Source organism: Trachypithecus francoisi, unplaced genomic scaffold (assembly GCF_009764315.1).
Source record: "Trachypithecus francoisi isolate TF-2019V2 unplaced genomic scaffold, Tfra_2.0 Contig01714, whole genome shotgun sequence".
NCBI lineage: Eukaryota > Metazoa > Chordata > Mammalia > Primates > Cercopithecidae > Trachypithecus > Trachypithecus francoisi.
In genome coordinates this window covers 202,334-212,101 of record NW_022681451.1, presented here as the reverse complement: position 1 = coordinate 212,101, position 9,768 = coordinate 202,334, and the positions used below count along the sequence as shown (strand labels likewise).

The 9,768-nt window shown below is 61.2% G+C and overlaps 1 protein-coding gene across 6 annotated transcripts in view; it reads right to left on the bottom strand.

The window, feature by feature from the left end:
• Positions 1-3,784: 3,784 nt before the first annotated feature.
• Positions 3,785-9,768, bottom strand: part of IL3RA (interleukin 3 receptor subunit alpha) — a 42,157-nt gene continuing 36,173 nt past the window's right edge. For 5 of the 6 annotated variants that reach the window (XM_033199308.1, XM_033199318.1, XM_033199297.1 and 2 more), the window contains 3 exons: positions 7,496-7,601; positions 4,968-5,049; positions 3,785-4,078 (listed from right to left, as the gene is read on the bottom strand). In XM_033199308.1, the coding sequence (XP_033055199.1) occupies positions 4,004-4,078; positions 4,968-5,049; positions 7,496-7,601 (263 nt within the window). In that variant the 3' untranslated portion in view covers positions 3,785-4,003. Of the gene's footprint in view, positions 4,079-4,967; positions 5,050-7,495; positions 8,720-8,914; positions 9,145-9,768 lie in introns of those variants that run through there. The other variant, XR_004434262.1, reaches the window with a different exon arrangement.

Sequence of the window (9,768 nt, the reverse complement as noted above, 5' to 3'; positions counted from 1 at the left end):
AAAAAAAAAAAAATTGTTTTTTGAGTTGGAGTCTTGCTCCTCGCCCAGGCTGGAGTGTGGTGGCGCCATCTCGGCTCACAGCAACCTCTGCCTCCCAGGTTCAAGCAGTTCTGCCGCCGCTTCTCAAGCAGCTGGGATTATAAGCGTGCACCATCACAGTGGCTGATTTTAGTATTTTTAGTGGAGATGGGGTTTCACCGTGTTTGCTGGGCTGGTCTCAAGTTCCTGGCCTCAAATGATCCGCCCGCCTCGGCCTCCCAAAACGGTGGGATGACAGGTGTGAGCCACCGTGCCTGGCCCGAAAGGCAGACACTACGTCTCTGCCCTTTGCCAGGTAGAAACTCATTGTGTCCCGGTGACAAAATCAGAGACCAGCAAAGCCCGGTGAGGCCCATCTTAGTCACGTGGCTCGGCCCGGAGGCAAGTGGAGAAACAGGAGCTTACGCCATCAACCCTCCACAAAACAGCCGCGACCCACGGGACCGGTGGGTCCCGCACACCCTCCACAAAACGGCCACGACCCACGGGGACCGGTGGGTCCCGCACACCCTCCACAAAACAGCCACGACCCACGGGGACCTGGGCTCTGAGTTCCTGCACACCCTCCACAAAACGCCACGACCCACGGGGCCGGTGGGTCCCGCACACCCTCCACAAAACGGCCACGACCCACGGGACCGGTGGGTCCTGCACACCCTCCACAAAACAGCCACAGGGACCTGGGCTCCGAGTTCCTGCCTGGAGCTGTGATAACCGCTTCATCCACTCTTGGACGTATCTTCACTCCTGTGACTTCATAGATTTTAACATAGTAATCCGGGCATGGTTTCCTTAGCAGTTCCAGTGAAATCCTCCGTGGTATACTGGACTCCGGGGCATTTGGGGGATTCGGTGGTGGCAGGGGAGGGTATCCAAAGTTACAGTTCAAAGACCAGCAAGTGCACTTCGCGTTACTGACTTTTTTCTTTTTTTTTCTTTGAGATGGAGTCTCACTCTTGTCACCCCGACAGGAGTGCAATGGGGTGATCTCGGCTCCACGCAACCTCTGCCTCCCAGGTTCAAGCCATTCTGCTTCAGCCTCCCACGTAGCTGGGATTACGGGCACCTGCCACCACGCCCGGCTAATTTTGTGTTTTTAGTACAGACGGAGTTTCAGCACGTCAGCCGGGCTGGTCTCAAACTCCCGACCTCAGGTAATGTGCCCACCTCGGCCTCCCAAAGTGCTGGGGTGCCTGGCCAGTCCTGCCCAATCTTGAAATGCTGAGGCTCTTAGCAAGCTGAGTGTTGGAGGTAACTTCATAGGAAATAATACGTGGTGTTACTAAGAGAATCCTGCCTCGTGGGTATACTACCAAAATCACAGTTCTGGCTGGGCTCAGTGGTTTACCTATGTAATCCCAGCACTTTGGGATGGTGAGCGGTGGATCACCTGAGGTCAGGAGTTCGAGACCAGCCTGACCAACATAGAGAAACCCCGTCTGTACTAAAAAGACAAGGGGAGCCGGGTGTAGTGGCGCACGCCTGCCATCCCAGCTACTTCAGAGGCTGAGGAGGGAGAGTTGCCTGAACCCAGGAGGCAGAGATTGCTGTGTGCTGAGATGGTGCCACTACACTCCAGCCGGGGTGAGAGAGCGAGACTTTGTCTCATAAGAGGATGGGGGTGCTGAACGCGGTGACTCAGGCCTGTAATCCCAACACTTTGGGAGGCCGAGATGGGTGGATCACATGAGGTCAAGAGTTCCAGACCAGCCTGGCCAACACGGTGAAACCCGTTCTCTACTAAAAACAAAGTTAGCCAGGCGTGGTGGTGTGTGCCTGTAGTCCCAAGTACTGGAGAGGCTGAGGCAGGAGAATTGCTTGAACCCAGGAGGCAGAGGTTGCTGTGAGCTGACATGGTGCCAGTGCACCAGCCTGGGTGACAAAGCAACAGCCCCTCAAAGAAACCAACAAGCCAGGCACAGTGACACCCGCCTGAAATCCCAGCACTCTGGGAGGCCGAGGCGGGTGGATCACCTGAGGTCGGGATTTTGAGACCAGCCTGACCAACATGGAGAAACCCCGTCTGTACTAAAAATACAAAAACTAGCTGGGCATGGTGGTGCACGCCTGTAATCCCAGCTACTCAGGAGGCTGAGGCAGGAGAATTGCTTGAACCTGGGAGGTGGAGGTTGCAGTGAGCTGAGATTGCGCCACTGCACTGCAGCCTGGGAGACAGAGCGAGACTCCGTCCAAAAAAAAAAAAAAAAAAATCACAGTTCCTTCATGTGGATTTGCAGTGGGGCGGCTTCGACTCATCCAGGACTCCCTGGGACGGTTCCGTGTTTTAGGAGTAAAAGCCGCAGACATTGGGACCGTTCCGAGGGGCTGCAGGTGGGCTGGCAGGCTCCCTCCTTGCCAGCGTCACTGCTGCCTGGATTCTTTCTCCCTGCTTTCCTCCCCCGCCACACACAGGCAATGCTGATACCTCCTTTCACCTCTTTTCCTGCAGCTCCAAGTACCCCTGTTTTCCGTTTGGCCCTCACACCCAGCAGAGGCCCAGTCGGGAAGACCCCAACGGGGAGACAGGGCCTGGGGAGGGGATCAGAAGTCCAGCCTGCATCCAGTTCTGGGGACTGAGGGCGGGGACGCAGAGGTCAGGCCGGGGTGGGGACAGAAGAGCCCAGGCTGGCCTCAGGGTGTGAGCACAACTGAACCTGCCAGGGCAGATCCCAGAGCCCTGGCCGGATGTGGGCAGCTCCTCAGGTCTGTGGGTAAAAAGGTGCACGGACCCAGCATGTGTACGGACATTAGTCCACCTGGCTGCACAGCCCCGTCAGGTGGCTTAGAGACATGCAGCCAGGCCGGGCGCGGTGGCTCACGCCTGTCATCCCAGCACTTTGGGAGGCTGAGGCGGGCGGATCACGAGGTCAAGAGATCGAGGCCATCCTGGCCAACACGGTGAAACCCCGTCTCTACTGAAAATACAAAAATTAGGCCGGGCAAGGTGGCTCACGCCTGTCATCCCAGCACTTTGGAGGGCCGAGACGGGCGATCATGAGGTCGGGAGATCGAGACCATCCTGGCTAACACGTTGAACCCCGTCTCTACTAAAAATACAAAAACTAGCCGGGCGAGGTGGCGGCGCCTGTAGTCCCACTCTCGTTAGGCTGAGGCAGAGAATGACGTAAATCCGGGAGGCGGAGCTTGCAGGTGAGCTGAGATCCGGCCACTGCACTCCAGCCCGGGCGACAGAGCGAGACTCCGCCTCAAAAAAAAAAAAAAAAAAATAGCCGGGCGTTTGGCAGGTGCCTGTCATCCCAGCTACCTCAGGAGGCTGAGGCAGGAGAGGTCTGAACCCCGGAGCCAGAGGTTGCAGTGAGCCGAGATCACGTTACTGCACTCCAGCCTGGGCGGCAGACCGGGACTGTCTCAAAATAGAAAAAAGGCCAGGTGTGGTGTCTCACGCCCGTAATCCTGGCACTTTGGGAGGCCTAGGCAGGCGGATCACAAGGTCAAGAGTTCGAGACCAGCCTGGCCAAGAGACCAACCTGGTCACTATGGTGAAGCCCCGTCTGTACTAAAAATACAAAAATTAGCCGAGGTTGGTGGCAGGTGCCTGTCATCCCAGCAACTCGGGAGGCTGAGGCAGGGGAATTGCTTGAACCGAGGTGGAGGTTGCTGTGAGCTGAGATTGCATCACTGCACTCCAGCCTGGGCGACAGAGCGAGACTCCAAAAAAAAAAAAAAAAGCAAACATCTAGTCTTGGGAGGAATGAGGCTGAATCCAGAGACAGGGACCATGAGTGGTGTAAAAAAAACAAACCACTTTTATCATGAAGTAAACACACCAAGTTCTGTTCTTTCCTCTTCCTGGCAGCTTCGGAGTAAATTACACAGGCGTGTCCCACGCCCACCACCCGTTAGGAACGTCCATTCCTGCACTGCGTCCAGCAGCCAGGCTCTGCAGGTGCCTGGCCCGGCCAGGGAGGTTGAGGCAGCCCCCGGCAGGCCCTGAACCCCGGGCTCAAGTTTTCTCCACCACCTGTACTTCAGACACCAGACACTCCTCCAGGCCGGCTTTGCCCGCCTCCCAGACCACCTGCAGAGACGAGAGGAGGTGGGGTGAGTCAACCACCCCCAGGTAACAGAGCCCACGTCCTGATCCGCGGGGGCCTGTCCCATCTCAGATCGGCTCTGCGGCCAGCTGCAGTGGCTCACACCTGTCATCCCAGCACTTTGGGCCGGGCGCAGTGGCTCACGCCTGTCATCCCAGCACTTTCGGAGGCGAAGGCGAGCGGATCACAAAGTCAGGAGATCTAGACCACCCTGGCCAACACGGTGAAACCCTATCTCTACTAAAAATACAAAATCAGCTGGGTGTGTCGGTGCGCGCCTGTCGTCCCAGCTACTCGGGAGGCTGAGGCAGGACAATCGCTTGAACCCTGAACCGGGATGGTGGAGGTTGTGGTGAGCTGAGATCGCGCCACTGCACTCCGGCCTGGGCAAGAAGAGCAAAACTCCGTCTCAAAATTAAAAAAAAAAAAAAAAATCTGCTGTGCCCTGGTGTGCAGGGCACGGAGACAGCCCGTGATCACGGTGGGCTGGGAGCCCGGTGTCCCCCCACTCCCTTCATCCTGCACGTTTCGCCAGCCGCCCAGCAGCGCCGGCAGACGGGGGTCCAGCCGCCTAGTCCAGGGCATCTCACTCTGGTCGCCCAGGCTGGAGTGCAGCGGCTCGATCGTCGTTCCCTGCGGCCTCCACCTCCCAGGTTCCAGTGATCCTCCTCCCTCAGCCTCCCAAGTAGTGGGGATCACAGGTGCACACACCAGCACGCCCGGCGAATTTTGTATTTTTAGGAGGGACGGAGTGTCTCCACGTTGGCCAGGCTGGTCGCGAGTTCCTGGCCTCAAGCGGTCCGCCCGCCTGGGCCTCCCAAACCGGCCCGCACACGCCCCCAGACCCCTCCGGCGGCGGAACACGTAACATACCAGCTTGTCGTCTTGGAAGCTGTCACCCATGGGGTCTTTCGTGTGTGGGATGCGGGGACATAGTCTCTGCATCACCGGATACCTCGGAGGAAAGAGAAACGGCCCAGCTCTGAACCCAGCACTGAGCAGAGCTCATCATCCGGGACACAGCGTGTCCAGGACAGGCAGGGCCAGGACGGGGCAAAAGACTCAAGTCACCTACTCCAGGCGTCTCTCTTTTCCCGGCCCCCCGAGGTCCCGACACGCCCCCGACAATCATCGGAGGCCGGCACTGGTGTCTAAGAAGGAGCAGGGTGCTGGGACCCGAGCCACCCAGGGCTGCAGCTGCCAGGACAGACCCTGGGTGCCTCAGGGCATGGAGTTTACGACTTGAGCCAGTAGCTTGCAGCTCCTCCTCCTCCTCTTCCTCCCCCCTCCCCCTCTCCCCTATTCCCCTCCTCCTCCCCCTCCCCTCCCTCCCTACTCCCCTCCTCTTCCTCCCCCTCCCCCCACTCCTCCTCCTCTTCCTCCCCCTCCCCCCACTCCTCCTCCTCTTCCTCCCCCTCCCCCCACTCCTCCTCCTCCTCCTCTTCCTCCCCTCTCCCTCTCCCATTCCTCCTCCTTTTCCTCCCCACCCCCTCCCTCCCCCCACTCCCTCTCCTCCTTTTCCTCCCCCTCCCCCTCTCGTCCTCCCTATTTCTCCTCCCCCTTTTCCCTCCCCCTCCCCCCACTCCTCCTCCTCCTTTTCCCTCCCTCTGTCCCCTCCTCTTCCTTCCTACTTCTCCTCCTCCTCCTTTTCCTCCCCTCCCCCCTTCCTCCTTCTCCCCCTCTCCCTCCCTTCCTACTCCCTCCTCCTTTTCATCCCCCTGCCCCTCCTCATCCCTCCCTACTCCTCCTCCTCCTTTTCCTCCCCCTCCCCCCTACTCCTCCTCCTTTCCATCCCCCTCTCCCTCCTCATCCCTCCCTACTTCTCCTCCTCCTTTTCCTCCCCCTCCCTGTCCCTCCCTACTCCTCTCCTCTCACTCCCTCTCCCCCTCCCCTTCCTCCTCCTCCTCCCCTCTGGGAGACAGAAGTTACCACTGCACTCATTTGACAGTTTGTGAAGCTCTGATGCCTGGCAAGAAGGAGACGGGACCTGGCCGGGCACAGTGGCTCACGCCTGGAATCCCAGCACTTTGGGAGGCTGAGGTGGGTGGATCACCTGAGGTCAGGAGATCGAGACCAGCCTGGCCAACATGGTGAGACCCCGTCTCTACTAAAAATACAAACATTAGCTGGGTGTGGTGGCACACGCCTGTCATCCCAACACTTTGGGAGGCCAAGGCGGGCGGATCACAAGGTCAGGAGATGGAGACCATCCTGGCTAACACAGTGAAACCCTGTCTCTATGAAAAATACAAAAAATTACCGGGTGTGGTGGTGGAGCCTGCAGTCCCAGCTACTTGGGAGGCTGAGGCAGGAGAATTGCTTGAACCCGGGACGTGGAGGTTGCAGTGAGCCGAGATCACGCCACTGCACTCCAGCCTGGGCGACAGAGTGAGACTCCATCTCAAAAAAAAAAAAAGGGAGACAGGGCCTCGGGTGACCCAGCTGGTGACTGAAAACCCGGGGTTAGTCTGCATGACGGATCCTGGCCCGCCCAAGTGCACAGCTTTGATGTTGGCCGAGGCCCCTTCCTGACCAGACAGCACGGCCTTCCTCCCTCTGACTATGTCAGGTCCGCTGGGCAGGGCAGGGGAGGACCGGCCCTGCCTCCTCCACCCTGGGGACACCTCTGGTCCCACCAGAGCCCTCCGCTTTGGCTCTACAGACCTCTTGGCAGGGGGCAGCCAGCAGACAGGACCTGGCCCCAGGTCTTTTGTGAAAAGTTCTGAAGGAGCTAGGTGCGCTGGCTCACGCCTGTCATCCCAGCCCTTTGGGAGGCCGAGGCAGGGGGATCACTTGAGGCCAGGAGTTCAAGATGAGTGTGGCCAACAGGGTGAAACCCCGTCTCTACTGAAAATACAAGAATTAGCTGAGCGCAGTGTTGCACACCTGTAGTCCCAGCTACTCGGGAGGCTGAGGCAGGAGGATCGCTTGAACCCGGGAGGTGGAGGCTGCAGTGAGCCGAGATTGTGCCATTGCACTGCAGCCTGGTGACAGAGCAAGACTCAAAAAATAATAACAATAATAACAATAACAACACAGGCTGGGCGAGATGCCTGACGCCTTGGGAGGCTGAGGCGGGTGGATCACCTGAGTCCAGGAATTCGAGACCAGCCTGGTCAACATGGCAAAACCCCATCGCTAATGAAACTGCAAAAATTAGCTGAGTGTGTTGCTGGGCGCCTGTCATCCCAGCTACTGGGGAGGCTGAGGCAGGAGGATCGCTTGAACCCGGGAGGCGGAGGCTGCACTGAGCCGAGATCGCGCCATGGCACCCCAGCCTGGGCCACAAGAGCGAGACTCGGTTGCAAAAACGCTTCTCATGATGCTCAGGACGGTTCTGTGAATAACTTTCAGGGTCGCACCGGAAACAAGGGACACCCGTGGCGGCCCCGAGGGCTCACCTTCTGCAGAGGAGGAAGACACAGAGCAAGGCCAGCAGCGTCCCCAGCGCGATCAGCAGCGACGTCCGCCAGGCACGCGAGCTCGCGCCCTCCTCCGGGTCGCACTCTAGGGGGAAAGGGCGCGAGGGTCACGGACCGGGCCGGCCCTGGGGGGTCATGGACGGTGGGCTCTCCCCACGGCCCTGGGAAGCACAGAGGTGGCTGCCACATGGGGTAGCGTCCGGGGGGACACCCAGTACTGCCACCTGCACAGGAACCATGACCCCCTGCGGGCCACCTGCGTCCCAGGACAAGCAGGGACATCCGGGCCTCCCAGCCCGGAACCCGGAGGGACATCCGGGTCCTCCAACCCCAGCCCGGAATCCTGCGTCCCGGGACAAGGAGGGACATCCGGGCCTCCCAGCCCCAGCCCGGAACCCTGCGTCCCGGGTCAAGCAGGGACATCTGGGCCTCCCAGGCCCAGCCCGGAACCCTGCGTCCCGGGACCCGGAGCGACATCCGGACCTCCCAACCCCATCCCAGAATCCTGCATCCCGGGACAAGGAGGGACATCCGGGCCTCCCAGCCCCAGCCCGGAACCCTGCATCCGGGGACAAGCAGGGACATCTGGGCCTCCCAGCCTCAGCCCCGAACCCGGAGCGACATCCGAGCCTCCCAACCCCATCCCAGAACCCTGCATTCCGGGACAAGGAGGGACATCCGGGCCTCCCAGCCCCAGCCCAGAACCCTGCGTCCCGGGACCCGGAGGGACATCCGGGTCCTCCAGCCCCAGCCCGGAACCCTGCATCCCGGGACAAGCAGGGACATCCGGGCCTCCCAGCCCCAGCCCAGAACCCTGCGTCCCGGGACCCGGAGGGACATCCCGGTCCTCCAGCCCCAGCCCGGAACCCTGCATCCCGGGACAAGCAGGGACATCTGGGCCTCCCAGCCCCAGCCCCGAACCCAGAGCGACATCCAGGCCTTCCATCCCCAGCCCGGAACCCTGAATCCCGTGACCCGGAGCGACATCTGGGCCTTCCAGCCCCAGCCCGGAACCCTGCGTCCCGGTACCCGGAGCGAAATCCGGGCCTCCCATCCTAGAACCCTGCGTCCCGGGACCCGGAGCGACATCCGGGCCTCCCAGCCCCAGCCCGGAACCCTGCGTCCCGGGACCCGGAGCGACATCCGGGCCTCCCAGCCCCAGCCCGGAACCCTGCGTCCCGGGACCCGGAGCGACATCCGGGCCTCCCAGCCCCAGCCGGAACCTGCGTCCCGGGACCGGAGCGACATCCGGGCCTCCCATCCTAGAACCCTGAGTCCCGGAACCCGGAGCGACATCCGGGCCTCCCATCCCTGAACCCTGCGTCCCGGGACCCGGAGCGACATCCGGGCCTCTCATCCTACAACTCAGAGTCCCGGAACCCGGAGCGACATCCGGGCCTCCCAGCCCCAGGCCGGAACCCTGCGTCCCGGGACCCGGAGCGACATCCGGGCCTCCCAGCCCCAGCCCGGAACCCTGCGTCCCGGGACCCGGAGCGACATCCGGGCCTCCCAGCCCGGAACCCTGCGTCCCGCGACCCGGAGCGACATCCGGGCCTCCCATCCTAGAACCCTGAGTCCCGGAACCCGGAGCGACATCCGGGCCTCCCATCCCTGAACCCTGCGTCCGGGAACCGGAGCGACATCCGGGCCTCTCATCCTACAACTCTGAGTCCCGGAACCCGGAGCGACATCCGGGCCTCCCAGCCCCAGCCCGGAAGCCTGCGTCCCGGGACCCGGGGCGACATCGGGGCCTCCCATCCTAGAACCCCGAGTCCCGGAACCCGGAGCCATATCCGGGCGTCCCAGCCCCAGCCCGGAACCCTGCGTCCCGGGACCCGGGGCGACATCGGGGCCTCCCATCCTAGAACCCCGAGTCCCGGAACCCGGAGCCATATCCGGGCGTCCCAGCCCCAGCCCGGAACCCTGAGTCCCGGGACCCGGAGCGACATCCGGGCCTCCCAGCCCCAGCCCGGAAGCCTGAGGGAGTTGAAAAGCCACCATGGATCCGCATCTGTCTGGTGCTGGGGACACGGGGAGCGCCGGGGGCTTCCCCTGGGCCTAGCAGCCTGGCAGGTGCTTTGGGTGCGGTCAGCACGGAAGGGAAGCTGAGGCACCACTGGCGTGCGTGCTTGGAACTCGATTTTCTGTGTATCACGGAGTGTGTGTGTGGGTTACGTGTGTATTTTGTGTGTATTCATATTTTTCCTTTTTTTTTTTTTTCAGGAGTTTCGCTCCGTTGCCAGGCTGCAGTG